This window comes from Elephantulus edwardii, unplaced genomic scaffold, assembly GCF_000299155.1.
Source record: "Elephantulus edwardii isolate Elephantulus edwardi_28Jun2011 unplaced genomic scaffold, EleEdw1.0 scaffold00239, whole genome shotgun sequence".
Lineage (NCBI taxonomy): Eukaryota > Metazoa > Chordata > Mammalia > Macroscelidea > Macroscelididae > Elephantulus > Elephantulus edwardii.
The window spans coordinates 3618387-3638857 of record NW_006399989.1 but is presented as its reverse complement, the minus strand read 5'-3'; the positions used below and the strand labels follow the sequence as shown (position 1 = coordinate 3638857).

Sequence of the window (20471 nt, the reverse complement as noted above, 5' to 3'; positions counted from 1 at the left end):
GGAATAGCACTAGATATATTTCAACAAACATGCTACCCTGGACGTGCTGACCAGGTTGTGCCAAGAAATCTGGAGGACAACTATCTGGCTAACTGACTGGAAGAGGTCCATATTTATTCCCATTCCAAAAAAAGGTGACCTGACAGAGTGGGGAAATTACTGAACAATATCACTCATATCACACACAAGCAAGATCCTGTTGAAGATTATCCAGAAACGACTGGAACAGTACACTGAGAGAAAATGTCCAGAAATACAAGCTGGGTTTAGAAGAGGCCGTGGCACTAGATACACCGCCAATCAATGTCAGATGGATCTTGGCAGGAAGGAAAGAGTACCAAAGGGATATCTGTTTCATTAACTATGCAAAGGCATTTGACTGTGTAGATCACAACAAATTGTGGTTAACCTTAAGGAGAATGGGAATCCCAGAACACTTGATTGTGCTTATGCGAAACCTATACTTGGACCAGGAAGCAATTCTCAGAAGAGCAGAGAAACCATGCATGGTTCAAAATCAGAAGGTGCATCAGGGATTCATCCTGTCTCCATACTTTCTCAATCTATATGCAGATCATTCAGGAGGCTGGGCTTTATGAAGAGGAAGACTCATCAGCAACCTGTTATGCAGATGATACAACCCTGCTTGTTCAAACTGAGGACCTGAAGCACTTGCTGCAGAAGGTCAAGGACTGCAAGATGGATTAGAGCTCAACATCAAGATGACAAAGATTCTTACCACTGTGCCAATTGGCAGCATGATGAAGAGATTGAGGTTGTTAACAGTTACAGCTTTCTTAGCTCCACAGTCAACACTCTTGGCAGGCACCAGCAGTCAGGAAATCAAAAGACGAATTAGGTAAATCTGCTGTCAGGGACCTTTCCAGAGTACTGAGAAGCAACGATGCAGTCTAGAGACTAAGGTGCGCCTGATCCAGGCCATGGTGTTCGCAATTACTTGCTATGCATCAGAGAGGTGGACAGTAACTCAGGATGACAGAGGGTGCCTTTGAGTTGTGGTGCTTGTAAAGTGTCTTGAATATACCAAGAAAACAAACCAGTCTGTCTTGGAGAGGGTGAAACCAAGTCTCTCCTTGGAGGCTAGGATTTTGAAGCTCCATGTCACATACTTTGGGCATGTGGCCACAAGGGATCAATCCTTAGAGAAGGACATCATGCTCGGATGGGTGGAGGGACAGTAGAGAGGAGGATCTCAGATGAGATGGACTGATACAGTAACTAGGGCAATGGGAGTAGGTGTGTCACAGTGAGACTGGCTCACAATAGGGTAGGCTTCAGAGCTGTTGTACACAGGGTATACTGTTGTACACTTTGAGTCACAGGTGACCTGACGGCACATAAGATTAATATGATTCTAAGTCACCCTTTTATTATATTTACCTTTCCCTTCACCCAACTTATTTTCACTCCCCTCTACCTTTCAGTCCTAGTAACCATCCAAGAGATTCTACTTGTGTTGTAAACCTTCCCTTAGCTTTTTATCAGTCTAATACTATAATAGTCTTTCTGTGGCTTATTTTTTGCATACCATAACATCCTCTAGATCTATCAATGTTATGCAGTGTTTTTTCAGTGTTGCATGTAACATAGAAAGTAACATGCCAATCTGTTTTCCAGAGTAACTGGACATTACCACCAGCAATGCATGAGGATTTACAACTGAGGAATTCCAGACACAGAGCCAGGGTAGGGGTGGTGATAGGCAAGGAAATATGGAGGCATCTCCAGACTTAATATTACCCTACAGTTGAGGTTAATTATTATTGTTAGGTGTCATTGAGCATGATTAATAGCGAACAGACCTGAATCCTGTCCTATACTGTGTAACCTCTTAATATCCCATTTTCTCTCTCTCCACATCTAAATTTTCCTCCTCTTGTCACTGACCAATATCCCCTCTCATTCTATCCTAATCAGCACCATTCCACTTTTAAGGGGCCTGCTTCTTTTGACATGAATGGGCTTTATTTCATTTGCTTTTCCTATACCACCTATCTTCCACCCTCCTGTCTTGTAACTGTGTAGGTAAAAGGGTACAGTTCCTGTGCCAATGTCATAGTATAGTCCTTTCAGGTTCAGAGGTCAGCCTTGGCTTGGTTTGGCTACATTAGAATCTCTACTAGGGAATATGCAAGTATTTGAGAGGTGAAGGGTGCCCAAGACAGAGATTTGGGATTTAGACTGGAGGAGACAGAAAGTGGACCTGAACAGTCCTGATTTCTGGGACTAGAAGACACTTAAGTCAAACCTCCACTTCCACCACTGAGCCAACGGGTGCTACTATCTTGAGTTGAAAAAATGCTCAAAGGCATCTCAAAGATGCTCAGGACTGGGATGGCAAGATGCAGCTGAGAGACTGCAAGGCCTGGAGATGGGGGGCTCTCAATCTTGGCTCTAATCCAGAGGTACTTCAAATCCTGGTGGTGTGAAGTTTCCTTATAGCACCATCTGCAGGACCCTGAAAGTGGTGGTGATGGTAGGTGGACTATGACCAGGATTTCAGGGATCAGGGCACAGATCAGACTCCATGTTCTGCTCCCTTTCCCCTTTAATTGTAAATGCCAATGCTAACATCCACTTCAGCCTGATGAAGCAGCTTGTCCTTCTTTCTATGTTTAAACCATGATGTAGTAGTATGAGGAAGAGACATGTAGACTGTAGACTTTTCAGCTTTTATTATAAAAAGAACATGAACCCAGCCCAGTTTTCCAATAAAAGTTACCAATGCAGTCTGATTTGGTCAGTGGGCTGGTAGATAGGAGCATGGCCTCCTCAGACCACTAAAAATTTTATTTCCCCAGCTGACCATTCAAAAAATGTATAAGCTGCTGTCTAGTTGCTCATTGGGCCTCATTGAAGCGGGTCACCATTGTCTTGTGCAGTGTTTCCTTATAGGACTCAGTTGAGGTGACCCCATAAGAGCTGCCGCGGGCACCCAAGCCAGAGCCTCGCACCCGAGTCTGGGCCTGTGCGAGAGATGCAGGCTTTCAGGTTGGCCAAGAGGAAGATGGAGGCAAAATGGGGATGCAGTGGGAATGGGAAATACTTGAGCGTTATCAATTATTTTATGGAATACTTACCTCAATGGGCGCTATAATGCCCTGCTTTTTGCGGCCCAAGCCACTGCCCTCTTTCCAGCCCATGGCCTGGAGCATCCGACTGCCAATGTTGTCACTACCCAGCCCATCCCGTGTAGGCTGCTCAAAGTCCCTGAAGGAGATAGTAGTTCAGCATGAGTAACCTGACAGAATAACCTAACAGTCCCTAGGCCCCCTCACTTGGTCTTGAACACTTACACAGAGGCAGCAGACATGCCACCATACTTTCTCCTCTTGGGCTCTGGAGGTTCAGGGATCCCGTATTTCTCCCTGCGTTCAGCTGCACGGTCCCGGTACTTCATTTGCTGAAAGTTTATTTATGCATATGAATAATGGAAAGTTGTGGGCATCGGTGGTATGAAACAGGACCTGGGCTCATGAGAAGCTGCAATGTGGATGAGGAGACCCAGATCCCAAGGAGATCCCAAGGAACAGGACATAGTGAGAATAAGCAGCCAGGATAAGTGAATTTGGAAAAAACCTCAGAGATGGGACAGAAGATGACTGATGGCTGTATTCAGGCAAAGGAATTAAATTCCAGTGAGCTATGAAGATGGCAATTTCCAAGGGGATAAAAAAGATGGAGTTCTGGAATGGGTCATGCCTTACTCACCTCCATGTCATTCTTTTCTAGTGCTTCCAGTTCGTTTTCTGACAGGTGGGCACGTCGATGAATCTCAAGGTTTTGCTGTAAGAGACAGGAAGAAGAGTTAAGCTGCTGGTCTGAAATCAGTCAGGATTCAGAGTTCCCTGCTTCCTCAGCCACCTTGTGGAGCCCTGAAAGCTGCTGGTGTCGGATGAGGGCCTCCTTGCTAGGGAACTGACGCCGACAGAGTAGGCAGGCCAGCTTCTGCCAGTCAGTGAGCTTTTCCTCTCGCTCGGTGCCCCCTCGTTCCTGCTCTTCTTCGCTGTCACTCTCCCCACTGTAGGCTGCCACCAGCCCCCGTGGTGGGCTCTGTAAAAGATGAGAGTGAAGGTGGAAGAGTCAGATCTAGTTGGATCAGAATGTCCTGCCCTTCTTCCTGCCCTGGGCACTCACTGGACGGTCATCACTGGCCAATTTTGGGAGGTCCATGCTGGTGTGCTGCCTCTCAGTTAGTGCTCCCTAGGGTGTAAGGACACAGAAATTCAGGATTTTTTTTTTGCTCCCTGCCCCCCCGAAATTCAGGATTTTATAGTAAAACTGAAGGCACCTCTGGTGGTTCTAGTGGTAAGGAACTGTGCTGCCAACGTGAAGGCATGAAGTTTGAATCCACCAGCTGCACTACGGGAGTATGATGGGCAATCTCCTCCCATGCAATTTACTGCCTCTGAAAACCCACTGGAGGATCAGTTATAGGTCAGTTCTGACTTGACAGTACATTAACAATATTAGTGAGACTAACCAGAAGAATGACAAAATTGAGGGAGGGGGAGCAGATGGATGGCTACAACATACCTTCTTCTCAAGGATGGCATAGCCAGCATCCGCAGTGGCTGACTCTCGCCTTTCATCATCTCTCAGGGAGCTGATGGGCTGGAAGCTGTTTTTAAAGTTTTCCTTTTGTTTGTTGAGGCTACGGGCCCATCGTTCCATGTCCTTGGCAATCTATGGGCAAGGGTGAGGTGAGGGCTGGGTACTTAAGAGCTTCCCAGTCTGCTTGCTGTTAGGTGCCATCAAGTTGAATACAAATTACAGCAACTCTTTGAATAGATCTGAATCCTACCCTATTCTGATCATCTCTGACAAATTCAAGCCCACTGCTGCAGTCACTGTGTAATTCCATCTTGTTATGGGTATTCCTCTCTTTTACTGAACCTCCACCTTTCTAAGCCTTCCTGTTATGTACCATTGAGTCACTTGCAACTCATATTGACCCTATGTGTAACAGCTCTGAACCTTGCTCTATCCTGAGCCAATTTCATTGTTTCCAACACACCCACCCCCATTACCCTAGTCACTGAGTCAATCCATCTCCATCCTGGGTCTTCCTCTCCCACTGTCCCTCCACCCTTCCAAGCATGATGGCCCTCTCTAAGGACTGGTCTCTCCTGGTCACATGCTCAAAGTATGAGACAAATCTTCAACATCCTAGCTTCCTGGAAGCATCCTGGTTTCAACCTCTCCAAGACAGACCTGTTTGTTCTCCTGGCAGTTCACGGTATGTTCAACACTCTTCTCCAGTATCACAACTCAAGGGCACGGAATCTTCTTCTCTCATTCTTAGTTATTGTTCAGCTCTCCGATGCACAGTAAGTAACTGCAAAGACCATGGCCTGGATCATGTGTATTTCAGTCTCTAGACTGACAATGTTATGTCTCGGTATCCTGGAGAGGTTCCTGACAGTAGATCTTCCCAACGCAATTTGTCTTTTGACAAATTTTGGCACTGTTGGTGCCAAAAGTGTTGATTGTGGAATCATGCAAGCTGAAGCTGATAACTCTTCTCAATATCTTCTCAGTTATCATGAAGCTGCCAAATGGTCCAGTGATGAGAATCTTTCGTTTTCTTGATGTTGAGCTTCAATCCTTATTGATGACTTTATTCCTCTCCAACAGACACCTCATATCCTCCTCAGTTTCAGCAATCAAGTACTAGAAACCTCCATATTCTTGGGGGGGGGGCACCAACTCCCTTGGGCAATCCAGTTTTCTTTTCCTATAACCCCAAATTAGGCTCCAATCACCATCACATCTCTCTAGCTTGAATTACTGCAACAGACTTCACGTGGTCTCTGTGCTACTATTTTGACATCTTTACACAGTATTCTTTATTAGTGAAGGTTTACAAAGAGATTTCATGCATTCATCCATTCATGTACACTTTCCTCCCTCTCCCTCCCTAATTCCCTTTACAGGCTATTGTCATATACATTGTTTCTAATTGTCCACTCCTTTCTGACTGTCCTTTCCACTTCCAGTTTAGCGGTCAGTATACTTCTTTTCCAGCTCCTCCTCCATCTTGATCCTATTATTACAATAGTAGGATTAAGTAGTATTTGTCTCTTTGTGACGTAAATACTACACTTAGTACAATGTCTTCTAGACTTATCCATGTTGTGTAGTATTTTGAAAGTTCATTGTTTTGCAGTGCTGCATAGTATTTCATTGTGTCAATGTATCATTTCTCTAGCCATTCATTTGTTGACAGGCACTTGGGCTGCTTCCATCTCTTCAGTATTGTGAATAATGCTACAATAAATATTGGTGTGCATACATCAGTTTTTTTACAGCTCTAGTTTCTTTAGGGTCTATTTCTAATAGTGGGACAGCTAGATCAAATGGTGTCTTATTTTCAACTTCTTGAGGAAGCACTAGATTGTCTTCCATAGTGGTTGTACCATCTTACATTCCCACTAGCAGTGTAGCAAGAGTTCTGATCTCTCTGCATCCTCAGCAATATTTGCTGTCCTGTTGAACTTTGCTATTGCTGCAGGCAGGGGTGAGATGATCTCTCATTTTTGTTTTAATTGAGCAGCTAGCGATTTTGAACATTTTTTTCCATGTTTTCTGGCCATCTGACCTCCTTTGGTGAGGTTTCTAGTCATTTCTTATGTCCATTTAGTGGTTGGGTTATCTTTTTCTTGTTGAGGTGCTGGAGTAGTCTATACATTTTAGATATGAGTGCCTTATCAGATAGGTCATTGCTAATTATTTTCCAGTCTTTGAGTTTCCTTTCACTCTACTGGAGCTTTTTGACGCATGTAAGGATTTGATTTTTTGAAGGTCCCCACTCATCTATCCTGACTGTAGGTTTTTCAGTATGCTTAGATGTCAATGTATGCCATATATTAGGGCTTTGGAGTTTGTTCCTCAGTTTTCTATTATTAACTTTATAGTTTTTGGTTTCACTCCTAGGTTCCTGATCCATCTTGAGTTGTCTTTTGTGTATGGTCTAAGTCTTGCTTCAGTTTTCTGCAGATGGTTATTCAGTTTTGCCAGTAGCATTTGTTAAAGAGGTGGTTGTTTTCCCACTGATTAATTTCATTTTCTTATCAGTCAGCCATAGATAGATGGGTTGATTTCTGGGTTCTTAATTCTATTCTGTTGTCTGTCACTGTATTATGCAGTCTTGACTACTATGGCTGTGTAGTAAGTTTTAAGGTCAAGGAATGTGATTATCTACTTTCTCTCTTTTAGTAATGCTTTAGCTTATCTGGGGCGGTCTCTTTCATTTCTGGATAAAATTAGAAATTGTCTTTTCCATCTCATTGAAGATCTGTATCTGTACTGCATCAAATCTGTAGACTGCTCTTGGTAGAGCTGTCATTTTCATGATATTGAATCTTCCTATCCATGAGTATGATATAATCTTCTACTTACCTAGGTCTCTTTTGTTTTCTGTAGTTGTGTTTTGTAATTTTCTTTATATCAATCTTTTGTATTTCTGGTTAGATTTGTTCCCAAGTATTTTCTCTTGTGGTTGGATATTAATTAGTATTGTTTAACTTCATTTTCTATGTTCTCTCTGCTACTGTAAAGAAATCCAACTGATTTTTTTGGTTGTTGTATACCATCAAATTGGATCAGACTGTCACAGGAGATTGCCCTCCTTCTCCAGCGGAGCATCTGGTGAATTCAAACTGTATGCCTTTGGGATTGTACTACAGCTTCTTGCCACTAGCCATCAGAGCTCCCTCCAACTGATTTTTTATGTTGATTCTGTATCCCGCTACTTTGCTGAATTGGTCAACGGCCAACTATGGTCAATGGTTTTCTTGCTGAGTCTTTGAGATTTTCTAAGTAAATGATCATATAATCTGCATATAGGGATAGTTTTATCTTTTCTTTGCCAATCTGGATGCCTCTTATTTCCTTCTCTTGCCTTATTGCTCTTGCTAGGACTTTTAATACAATAATGAATAGGAGCGGTGATAGTAGGCACCAAAAGCCTTTTCCACAGCAACTGAGATGATCATATGGCTCCTGTCTTTTAATGATATGATGGATTATGTTTATTGTTTTTCTTATGTTGAACTTAACATGACTGCTATGTTTTTTAATGTTGTTGGATTCTACTGGTTAATATTTGTTATGGATTTTTGTGTCTATGTTCATGAGAGATACTGATCTGCAGTTTTCTTTTATGGTTTCAGTTTCAGAGTTATGTTTATCTCACAGAATCAATATGGGAATATTCTTTCTTTTTCTATTTTCTGAAATATTTTATGTAGAATTGGTGATAGCTTTTCTCTGACGTTTAGTAAAATTGGCTGATAAAGTCATCTGGTCTAGGGATTATTATTATTTTTTTTTGTCATTGGGAGTTTAGAGCACGCTTAAAAAATATAAATTACTTCTCAATCTCAAACATTACCTCCTTAAACCCCTTTCTTAGCTTCCTATCATACTAAGAGGTGTCAGATTATGGATAGAGTGGAGGGCCCATCTGGGAAAACAGGTAAGGAGAGTTTGAGGAAGAATAAGCCAAGTGAGAGAGGTAGTATAAAACTTTGTATTTCTCTGCTTCTTATCATGGCCTCTCTTCTACTGTGCTCATATTTCTCTGAGAGTCATCAACACTAGTATGTTTTCTATGGTGGACCATGCACTGAGGAGACAGTCCTGGTTCAGGGAACACTGCAAAGCAGCAGAATGACTAAGCACCCCATTTCTCTTAACAACAAGAACTACCCACTTATGCATCCATCACTTCACTTCCTTCATCAGTTGAAGGCAATAGATAACAGTACACACTTATTGCAATTGCTGAAGTTCCAGTGCTCACCTGCTGAGCAGTCTTGGTTTTGTGCTTCTCCTTCTTTTCTTTGCCCTCCTTTGAGGGTGCCCCTGCCTCCTTATGCCCATCAGCTGACTGCTCCAAGGCAGGTACATAGGTCCGCCTTTCCCCATCCCAGTATAGATACTGCTGGCTCTGAGCATTGTAATAATACTGGGTGTGGGAAAAAAGAAACATGAGGAAGATGATAAGGGCCAGCTGTCACCCAACCCCATCCCACTCCCTGGGTGGCCCTGATCACCTGGGAATTTGGGTCATAATAGAGGCCAGTCTGGGGGTCATAGTAGTATCCAGAGGTCTCATCATACTGGTAGGTAGAAACATCAGGAACAGCTGGAGGGGAAAGAACAGAGGATCACATTCCTCTATGCTTTGTTAAGAACACCCCATTCACTACCCACAGGTCATGTTAACTCACGGTACTGGCTGTAAGAATCCTGGGCAGTGGGGCTGGTGGCTGGTGGTAAGGCAGAGCTGGGATGGGTGGGGCTCTGGAGTTCAGATTTGAGTACAGCAGGTGACATAATGGTATATGACTGGTCATGGGGCCAGACAGGGAAACAGGGTTCAGTATCTAGTACCATACTGTCCACCCAGAATACCCTCCCTGTTTAAGATACCTCTAGAGTTCATTCACCTGGTTAGGGGTAGTAGAGCCCTGGCTACTGCTTGCCTCAGCTTGATAGATGCTGGGGGCAGCACCAGGCTGGGTACGAGAGAAAGCCTGTAGTGACACAGAATCTGCCCCAGGATCGAGGGATACCTCAGGGCCTGTAAGAAGGACAAGGGGAAGAATGCCTATGAATGGCAGGGTCCAGAACCTTATGCTGGCTTGGGGTAAGATGTGGGGGAAGAGCTCACCTGCTCCAGCTGGGTCCCCTTTGGTTCCAGTGGTGCCGGAGCCCTTGGTGCTTTTGACGTAGCCATGGGTATAGAGGGAAGACTCTGTGCCCTGGCTGCCGCCATATCCCTCATCCTGTTGATAGTAGCTGTAGTCGACTGTTGGCTCCTCAGAGGTGGCCCAGGCACCTTCCCCACCCTGGGAGGCCTAGGGAAACGTGGGAGGGGCTTAGTAGAACAAGAAGGCAAGCAGGAGGAATAAAGAACCGAATAAAGAGTATTGGTTCCATAGACGAAATCTGTCTACTTGACAGAAAAACATGTAGCCCTCAAACTGCCCAATGTAGCAGAACTAGGCAGTGGCAAAATCAAGACTTATAAAAGATACTTGCCAAAATGTTTCTAGAGTAGATACTGGGGATGTATGTGTATGTGTGCTGGGTGTCAGACCAAATAAGACAGCAGCTTTCTATTTCTGTTTTCTCTCAATCATACATACATTTCCTTTTATTAAAGAACTTAGGACAACTCAAGAAAAGTAAAAACAAAAGAAAATAAGACAGCCCAACCACATAAAATAGAAAAACACCCATTTAGGTGTTTGAAATGAAAGCCTAGAGGTGCTGACTAGGAAGGAAGTGATAGTAAGAAATCAAGTGGTAGTTTGGCAGAAGGTTCAAGTAGACTCAAAATTCATGATGGCCACTTTAAGATTTTGCTAAACAGAGATGGAGAGGGATGCCAGGTATCAGGGTGCTGAGGGCTGAAAAGAAGTCTGAGTACCTGTGAGATGGCCCACTGGGCTGCAGCAATGGCAGTGCTAGCCACAGAAGCAGCATTGATGCGACTGCCTTCATTGGAGGTCATGTCCCTGGGGAGGATGTCAGAAACTTAGAGTGAAGAGGGAGGCCCCAAGCTGAGAGTCAAACTAGAAAGGGACAGAGGTGGAGCTCTGACCTCTTAGAACCTTTGGCAAATTCAACGTTGATGGCCTTGCCGTCAATTGTAAGAGGTGGGTGCAGGGCCTGCAGTATTTGTAGCAGCTGTGCTGCCTCCTGTGGGGAGGAGGGTATAAAAGGGCAGAAACAAAGGTCAGGTCCGGGAGGCTCCCGGTTCCATTGTTCTACATCCAGGCTTGGGGTCGCGGTGGTGGGCTAGAATGAGGGTTTCTCCTTCCCATCCTAGAGGGTCCTCCCAGCCACCCCGGGGGCCGGGACCCTTGATGCCCGGCCCCCCCCTTGTGCCGCCCTCACCACGATGGTGGATAGCTGGATGAAGGCGAAGCCACGATTCAACTGGGTCTGCTTGTCCTTGATGACACGTACATTGGAGGAGGACAGTACTGCATAAGGTGCCAGGGCACCCAGGATGGAGTCCATGGTGCTATGTGGGTTCAGGTTACGTAAAATAATAGCTGTGGAAAGGGGTTTAGGATTAGGGAGTGACCCTGACATTATAATTTCTCCTTTTGGCAACTCCCCACTGCTTTATTCTGGCCTCCACCATGCCTCTGCTTTCTCTCACTTCTCCCTCCTGAATACACTTTTACTTCTGAGTCTTAAATCTCAACTTAGGCACTTATCTACAGAGGTATTTCCCAAAACACCTAAATGTCACATCAAGTAATACTCCTACTAAGTGAAGACCTCTGGGAGGACTCCTGGTCACCAACCACCATGTCTCTGGCTTTACAGAGCCTTGTCCAGACACCAGAGGGCAAAGACATGAGGAACATCTGACTCACTGTCATTGGCATTCTCCGAGCTTGGCTCTGAGCCCTGTGACAGGGCTTGGGTAGCCAGTACTCCCTGGGCCTGGTAGGGCTGCGGTAGAGGTAGCAGACCTTGACTTAGCTCCCGTCCACTCAGTGGCAGTGTCTGCTGGTCCAGCCTTGTGTTGATAGGCAGCTTCTGCTCTGCTTCTGTCAAAGGTGGAAAAATGACAGTTGACAAAGGGGAAGAGTCTACAGCTAGTCACCTTCTTACCCATCGCAAGTCCTGAGCATTGATCCCTCTTCTCCCACCCATCAACACCCCAGGGAGTGGGGTGGTGGTAGAAGGGCCTCACCTGACTTGGGTACACCACATTTGAAGCACTTCTCACGTCGTTTGAAGTTCTGGACTCCACACTGCGAGGCACAGGCCAGGTGATGAGAGGGTTTGCCAGTGTACTCTCCAAATATGGATCCAAATATAGATTCCCCCAGAAAGACTCAAAATGCCCCAGGAAGTGGGTTCCATGGATTCCAAAGTAGTTGGGGGCTGTCATTCTAAGTTTTGTGAATATCCCCTTTACATGGTCTCAAATTTGTTCCCAGTGCCAGATACTCACCTCAGGAATCAACAAATCCCCTTCCCCCATTATACTTCTACCTCCTTTCTTTCCCCTCTTCAAGGGGTACCAATCGCAATCCCTTTAGTAGACTACTTCTTCTCAAAAGGTGTGTCCTATTCAATGTTTCTGTCCCTAGAATCTTGCAAGCCTCTTTTCAAATGCCTACCCCTTCTTTATCTCCAGGACTGGGTTGGATTCTGTTGCTCTTGAGACATCTTCTTTAGCTATTCCAGTCACTGGAGACCCCTGAGTTTCAATCACTTTTGTTTCTGTTCCATAGCCAAGTATTAAGCACTGATATTATTCCAGGTCCTGCCCCATGTGCCAATGATGAGGCCTCTGCCCTTATGGCCTAATATCAGGGAGGCAGATGTAGCCTAAAGAATGACACATATTGTCTACATGGATTGTCTATTGACAGGAAGCTCAGGGAAGGGCATAAGAAGTGTCTCACAGAGTTGGTGACAGTTTAAGAAGGTTGCAAAGAATCTGGGACATTTGATCCAGAAGTCTGTTTTTGTTGGAAGGGGATTTTTAGCAGAGGGAACAAAATATTTTCCATAACTGATTAAGAAGAGTAAGGAGAAAGGCAAAAGTTGAGGCTGGAAAGGGAAAATGATATTAACTGATGGAGGATCTTCACACCTAAGCTGAATTCTTGGAGTTTTAAGCAGAGAAGGAAGGTCATGCTAAGAACTGCTTTCTACAAACATTACAGTGAAAGGGCAAGAGAAAGAAGCAAGAGGCCAGCATACCAGAGAGGGGTCTGTGGTAATTGTCTGGGTCAGAGGACAAGAGGACTGGCACAAGCAGTGGAAATGGCAAGGGACAGATGGTGGCATTTCTGTGATGGAAGCAACAAGATCTGGTGACCAATAGGAGATAGAGGAGAAGGAATCAAAGATGAACCCCTGGTTTCAAGGGATGGAGTTCGGCTATCACTCTGTCCTTATCACTCCAGAGAAACCAAAAACTGCCTCTTTGGTATAACTTTTTTTTCTTCAATCAGAGATGCCACTTTCTGTCACTAGGTGGAGTACTTCTTGGGGAGTGGGTTAGGGCCACTACAACTTCAATCTTCCCTGTATGTTTCAAGATTAACAGATGGCTACAGGGGGTAGGGGGCAGGGTTATGGGAACTCAAGGCTGGCTTCAGTTGGTTATGACGCTGGCCACCAAGGGAAGGGCCTTAAGTGTAGACCTGAACCCACTGTGATATCCATGGCACCTAAGATCAGGAACAAATTACAGCTCATCTGAGTCTCTCAGCTTCCTCAATATGGAGATTATTGTAAAACCTACAATCATATCCTTTGGCAATAAGCTTTAGTGTGGCTTTGTCAGAGTGGTCTTTTAGACTAGGTCAATTAGTACAGACTCTCAGAACTTTTATTTCATAATAAGAGTGTCAACTGTGGACAAGGTGCTGTCCTAAGTGTTACGCACACATCAACACACTTTAATCCTCTTAACCACCTTTTTGGGAGAGGTATAATTATTCCCATTTTAGGGATAGAGAAAGTGGGGCAAAGAGAGGTTAAGTATACTGGTGATAGCCTAATCTCAGTCAGTTGGTGCCAAAGTTCACATTCTACATACCACTAAATTAGACACTCAAATAAATATTTGTTTAAAGTTTACTGAGACATCAGGCAAGACTGTATTTCATGAGGGCAAAGAGCCTGGCAGTGAGTGAAAGCTCAGCACACATCTGTGGGTAGATGGATGGCCAAAGTATCTGAGCTGAGACAGTCTTTAACACCCACACCCCTCAAAGGTCCCAGAGAGAGATAATGCTCTCTGCTGCTTTTCTCCACGGCAAGTGCGGCTCATTGCCCCTGTACCTTATTACACAGCCAGTCCTCATTGATCTTGGGCTTGGGGTCGCTGTAGTGCATGGACACCTTCTGGCCCAGAATGTTGAGAGAGTGCTGTGGGAAAAAGCAGACCACAATGAGGCCCAGGCAACAGTGCCCCATGCACTGTCTCAGCATAGGAGAAGAAAGTGATTGAACCCTTCAGCTGAATGGATGAGGGACAAGGAATGGAGGGAGGCTGGAGAATGGATGGAGGGGGGAAAAGGAAGGGAAGGAGGGAGGGAAAGTGCCACAGCTTTCAGGTGCAGCTATCTGCTGCTTTTCCAGGCACACAGATGCACACATGTGAACACATACCACCAGGCACACAGTGCTAATCGACGCCTACCAGACAGTGGGGAATATCCTCACTGTACCCTGGCATTACCAGGCCACACCCAGGGCCAGTATTACACAGGCTACACTTGGGGATAAGGGAAACAGGAAGGAGGGAATAAGAGAGGGAGGGTGGGGGGGGAGAGGGAGGGAGAAAGAGAGCGCACGAGAAAGAGAGAGCACACACGCTCGCAAGAGAGAGCGCATGTGAGAGCATCCCCGCACTAATGCTAGAGGAGGGGAGAAAGAAAGAGCCATATTTGAAGGACAGAAGTTCCTGACATGAGGCTGTCTTCCCATGGATGGCTGGGTCCTTGGTCCATCACACTAGCCTACTGATCTTGCAGATGGCCTAGAGCTGCTCCTGTTGGATTCCCCCATTTCATCACATTTGTCTCTTCTGTCTTTGCCCTCCCCAAATCCTTCTTTCTCTGATAGTTTTTTCTTCAGGGTTCTATCCTAGTGATCTTGGCTGGGGATAGGTGGCCAGAGCAATCCTTGGATCTTTGAAGGTCTCAAAGTTGCTGGATAGAGAACCTATGCTGGGCTAGGGGAAGAGGCTCCCTTCCTTGCTGGCTGTGCAAAAGCTCCTTGCAAAGGCAAAGGCTTAACTAAGGTGGTAGCTTTTGTTGGTTGGTAGGTGTGGTGGGAGGGGCAGGGGTAACCAAGGAGTCTGAGGCATGAAAAAAACACTATCACACTTGACTGGTGCTTTTGAACAACAAAGCAGTGCTGTCTTCTTGCACAGAAATACAAAATTCACATGAAGGGAGAAAGCTAACCAAATGGGCTGGCTAGTTAGTGTGCCAACAACCCAAGTTTCCCAGTGGCTGGATCTCTAGCAGTGCTTGAGAGTGGAACAAAGTCCTGGCTCTGGCTAACCCTAGAGCAAGGTGGCCTCCCTGGGATATACCACATCTAGGGCCCAGGCTGGTTGAACCTCCTTCCCTGGGGACTGGGCCAATGGGTGAGCATGGGTTCATGATGGGAAGCCCAGTGGGGTAGCGAAAGTAGGAAGAGGAAACAGTGAGGATCAGGAAAGGGGAAGTGGGTGAGGAGAATGGGGCTCAGGGCCACAGGACAGGGAACTGTGTCCATAAGAACCAGGCGATGGGGAGCGCTCGATTACAAGTAGTATTTGTTTGGGGAGGGGGGGTTCAAGTGCAGCAAAGCAACCTGATTGGCTTCCATCCATCGTGTAGCGTCCTGCAAGTGACTAAACTCGACGAAGGCGAAGCCCCGGCTCTGACCTGGAGACAGCATTCAGATACAGACGCAGTGGGTTAGTCAACAGCTTTGGAGACATGGTGTTCCCGGGGGCAGGACCCGAGGGGAGAGGACCATGGGGAGGGGGGAAGAAGGAAGGGGAACAGGAAAAGGAAAGAAGAGAGAAAGTAATTTAGAGAAAGACTAGGAAGGTGGGAGACAACAAAGATGGCTGGTAAAGGGTGGGAAGAGGGGAGAAAGGAGAAAAACAGTAGGAAAGGGGCTGGACTACTGGGTGAAGGGAGTAAGTACACCAACTGGAAAAGAGGAAATTCAGGCAGAGAACTACCTTTCCAGCCTGAGGTGACACAGAAGTAGATTGTAGGGGGAGGCTACAAGTACAAATCTGTCTCCAATAAAAGGAAGGTGGGAAGGATGCTGGTTCCACATAGGCCAGAATAAATAACAAGGGAAGGGTCCACATAAGGCCATGGATACCCAGGAAAAGTCCTGTAAAAAGTGTTTAATCAAAGAAGCAAGAGGAGTTGGGCTATGTGAGGTTAGGAAGGCTCCAGGCCCATGAGAAACTGGGGTGAGTTACAGACAAATCTTAGCCTTTCCTCAGGCCTCAGGAATTGGGTCTTACCAGAGAGCAACCTTAGGGCCAAGATAAGGAGATTATAATGCAGGTCCCATCAGAGAGAGGGCAGATGGGGGTCAGTACTAATTAGAAGGATGTGAGAGTAAGAACCAAGGGGTGCGTGGAGGAAGAACCTAGGGCCACAGAAGGGGCTACAGTTGGGATACCTCCTTGAATGGTATGCTCTAAGTCAGTATGAGGTTGAGTTGGTATGGAACAGTGGAAGACCTACATGCTACCAAGAAAGATCTCTAACTTGGCCAAAGTTGGGGAAGGGATTTAAGGTTTGAGACTTCAGGAAGTATCTCCTTCTTTAGAGGGTTACACAGGGCGAGTTTAGGTATGGTTGGGCTGGGTTTAGGAAGTAGGATAGGATGGTATCATCAGAGGCAGAGAGAGAAGGGAAGGGAGGGAAGTCTTATATATGTAGGGGCCAGTAGAGAAATAGAGATGGAGAGAGGAGCTTAGACAGAGTGAGGTTTCACTATACCTGCCTTAAAGGGCCTAGGCTATAGGTCCTGGAGAGACAACTCCCTCCCTACTACCCTGCTAACCTCAGACCAACTCCAAGTAGTCCTACAAGAAGGAAGGAGGCTAGGAAGACCTACCTGCTCCTTGGGATGTATCCTTGACTAAGAGCCATTTCCTACCTTCCCTCTTGTGGTACATGGGTAGAACTGTGTCAGATCTACTTTCTGACCAAAGGCTATTTATTACCAGAAAATTATCAGGTGGAGTGAAGGACAGGAGAAAGAGTAGAAAGGGGAGGAAAGAATGATTGGGAGGGAGAAGTTACCATCTCAGATACTTAAGAGTTCCAAAGAGAAAATTCCTCAGAGCCTGGCCCTGGCCCTGCCCCCAAGGAGCACTCAGCTTAGAGCTGCATCCCCTTTCTGAATATGGATGATGTTGCTGGGAAGAGCTGTGAGGAGAGTAGGTTGAGGAAGAGAGAAGGAAGAAAGGGTTACCCGCCCCCAAACTGCCCACTCCCAGCTGTGGAAGGAAGGCAGGGAGGGTGAGGCAAAAGAAGACGGGAGTATCTGAAGGCTGAAGCTAGCCAGTGGAAGGGAGGGCACTGGGAACAAAAGCTCACCTGAGGATTTGTTCCGCATTAGCCGGACCTCCCTTGCTTGGACTCCATGGGACTGCAGCTGGTCATGGATCTGCATGGGGAGATATAGTACAGGTTCAGCATAAGTAGAGTTACTGAATAGCTGACACTAGCTGGAGACCTCCAGTATCCCAAGGATTTATATACACTGTCTCTTCTCTTGCTTAGGGCTTTTATCCCAGCAACAACACTCTCAACCCCACTTCAGCTCTGTCTCTCTCTAGACTTGAAGAAAGTGATTCAAATGGAGAAAAGGTAAAGGATAGCAGCATGATAACCCTTGGGGCACTGAGAATAAGCAAGTTAGCAGATCATGCAGGCACCGGTGATCTGACAATGGGTTTGGTAGTACAAAATCAGGAATGCTGGGACACAATTCAGATCTGTCTTCAGGGGATTACCCTCAACACTGCACTAAGGGACTTATGACACAAATATCAAACTGGGAAGGACAGGAGTCTAGGCAAAACTCAGCTATTTGGCCAGCCCCTGAGAACAGCAGTATTTGAGGGAGGCACTTAAGAGTCTGGGAAAGTTTCCTTGAATAGGCCAGAAGCTACAGAGGCACTTTAGGATTTCAACCAGGTAAAGTAGGGACTCTATCTCTAAGTCAATGAGGCCTTTTGAAGAAGACTGGGAACCTGTGCCATTCTTAGGCCCAAGTTTTAACAACTCTGGGCCCCAGTTTCCTCATCCTGTTAAACAACAGAAAGGACATTTACAGTCCACAGGACTATCAAGTCAATGAAATGGAAAGGTAACAGAAGTCTACTGGGATTCCAAACATTCCAGGAACAGCAAGAATGTGAACTCTAAAACTCAGCTGCCCAGGCTTATTCCCCAGTATACCAACTCTGCTCTGCTACTCTTTTTTTTTTTTTTGTGGGACCTGCAGCAAATCCCCTTGCCTGCTTAGAAGCTTAGTTTCTGCATCTGTAGGGTGTAGATACAGAAAGTACCTTTCCTCCAGGACCACCATGAAGATTAAATTAGTCTAGTATGTGACCCATTTTGGGTTAAAAAATCTCAGCAAATACCAGTAATCAACTACTGTCTGACTATAGACAAGAGTAGGCACGACAAAACCTGCTATTGTTGACTTCTCTATAGGGTTTTCAAGGTTGTAAATCTTTAGAGAAGCAGACTGCCACATCTTTGTCCCATGGAGTGGCTAGTGGGTTTGAACTACCATCCTTTCAGTTAGGAACCGAGTGTTTTAACCACTGTGCCAAAAGGGTTCTTCATCAACCTTTAGAAGCTCTCAGATACACAGGTAGGACTTTCTTTGCTACAAGACGTTGTTAGGTGCCATCAAGTCACTAACAACTCAGAGTGACCCTATGAACAACGTATCTGCATCACACTGATCCTGTGCTAGCTTCATGATCTCCAACATGCTTGAGCTCCCTGTTAGTGCTACTGTGTCAATCCATCTTGTCATGCTCAAAATATGTGAGTTTCACCATCCTTGCCTCTAAAGAGCATCCTGGTTACACTTGCCCCAAGACAGATTTGTTTGTTCTTTTGTCAGTCCATGGTATATTCAATTCTCTTCCCTAATCCTGGAATTCAAAGGCTCTGACTCCTCTTTGGTCTTCCTTATTTACTGTCCAACTTTCAGATGCATAGGTAGTGGGGGTGGGGGTGGGAAAATAATAGCCTGGGGATCCAGAATACTTTAATCTTTAAATTGACGTTACTGCTCTTTAGTCCACTTTGGTGAGACTCTTGACAGATTTTCCCAGTATAACATATCTTTTGTTTTCTTTCTGCTACCACTGGTGCTGACTGTGGATCATGATGAAATTACAGACAACTTCAATCTTTTCTCCATATATCATTTTCACCACCTACTGATACAGTGGTGAGGATTTTTTGTTTGCTTGATGCTGAGATGTAATCCACATTTGATTGTCAGTAAATCTACAAACAAGGTTGTGACATTTGGTGCATTAAAGCAGGTTGTTGATGAATCTTCTGCCAATCCTGATGCCACATTCTAGCACTGATCCTGATACTAGAAATATCAGAGCAAGCTGACAGAAAATTCACTGGGGAGGGGGAACAAAGGGAATCAGGGAAACTAGTACCTTACAGAGTTTGTATGTGGATAGAGGAGGAGCGGGTATGAAAAAGGAACAAGAGGAAAGGGAGAAAGATGAGAAAGAATGTTATAAAGGGGGGGGGGAAGGGCAAGGAGACTGTCAGCAGCCAGAAGAGTCAAAGAACCCAATGCTCTGGTGCCAAGTCAGTGATGAGATTTAAGATACTGACACAGGGGGTGGGAGAGAGAATTTGAAGGAAATTTCAGAAAATCTCATGGGGATTCCCTAGGACAGGACAGTTGGGAACCACCAACATTTCTGCTACCAATAATACTAGCATTGCAGCACTGGATCTACTGAGGCCTAGCCCTTAACATAGGCAAAATGAATGGATGATTGGTGGAATATGTGTCTCCTGTGTGCATGACTGCCAGACCTATCCAACATATCTCTTCTGCACACCACAGGATGATGGGGCCTGCCCACAGAGGACAGATCATTGCTGGGGGCAGAGGGGATGAAAGGTGGTAAGGGAGGGAGTAGGGGAGAAGTTGAGGGCCCTGGAGGAAACCCAGTCTGGCCTCCTCTGCCACTTGCCCGGGACCATGGGGGGCACGTACGTCATCCTCAGTGGCTGCCTGGGGCAGCATCCTCAGCATGACGATGTTACTGGCCTTCTCCTCCTTCTCCTCCTCCTCCTCCTCCTCCTCCTCCTCCCCTTGCTCGGTCCGATAGTCCTGGTCTCGATAGTCGCCGTCTTGGGGGAAGGCTGGTGGGCCGGTGGGGCTGGGGCTGTGCCTGTGCCGCCGCCTACGCTGAGTCTCAGACCCTGGGGAGGCCTCGAAGGAATCCTGGCCAACAAAACGAGATGAGAGACACCAGACATGTAGTCAGTCTGGGGCGAGCCTAGGGGCTGGCCACTGGCTCTTCAAGGCAAGCAGGCTCTGAAAGCCACGGATGGACTGTAACCCTTATGGAGTTGGGTAGGGAGAGGTTGCAGTTTTGGTAGTGGTGGTAGGGAAGATAACTCTTAACAGACGAGCAGGCCACAAGACACAGCTTTACCACCTTTGGAGTTGGTGGACTAGACCCTGTCTTCTCTGTTTCTCCCTTTACTAGCCTAGAGAGTGTGTACACAATTGTCCCACATTCAATGGATGGTCATATCTCTTATGTAATCAAGCTATAGGCATAGAAACAGTTTGAGACCTCAGCTAGTGCTAGTTAACAGGACCTGACAAAAGTATGAGTGCTAGTGTCCCTC

At 45.9% G+C, this 20471-nt stretch overlaps 1 protein-coding gene across 1 annotated transcript in view; it reads right to left on the bottom strand.

Annotated features, from left to right (window-relative positions):
- Positions 1–2861: 2861 nt before the first annotated feature.
- RBM10 (RNA binding motif protein 10) overlaps positions 2862–20471 on the bottom strand; it is a 40384-nt gene continuing 22774 nt past the window's right edge. The window contains 21 exon segments of the mRNA XM_006898901.1: positions 2862–2987; positions 3102–3231; positions 3318–3424; positions 3733–3807; positions 3886–4074; positions 4159–4224; positions 4558–4707; positions 8828–8992; positions 9081–9172; positions 9258–9375; positions 9477–9610; positions 9701–9887; positions 10463–10550; positions 10637–10734; positions 10933–11093; positions 11424–11600; positions 11747–11807; positions 13858–13944; positions 15382–15455; positions 17145–17214; positions 19828–20058. Coding sequence (XP_006898963.1) covers positions 2862–2987; positions 3102–3231; positions 3318–3424; positions 3733–3807; positions 3886–4074; positions 4159–4224; positions 4558–4707; positions 8828–8992; positions 9081–9172; positions 9258–9375; positions 9477–9610; positions 9701–9887; positions 10463–10550; positions 10637–10734; positions 10933–11093; positions 11424–11600; positions 11747–11807; positions 13858–13944; positions 15382–15455; positions 17145–17214; positions 19828–20058 — 2586 coding nt within the window.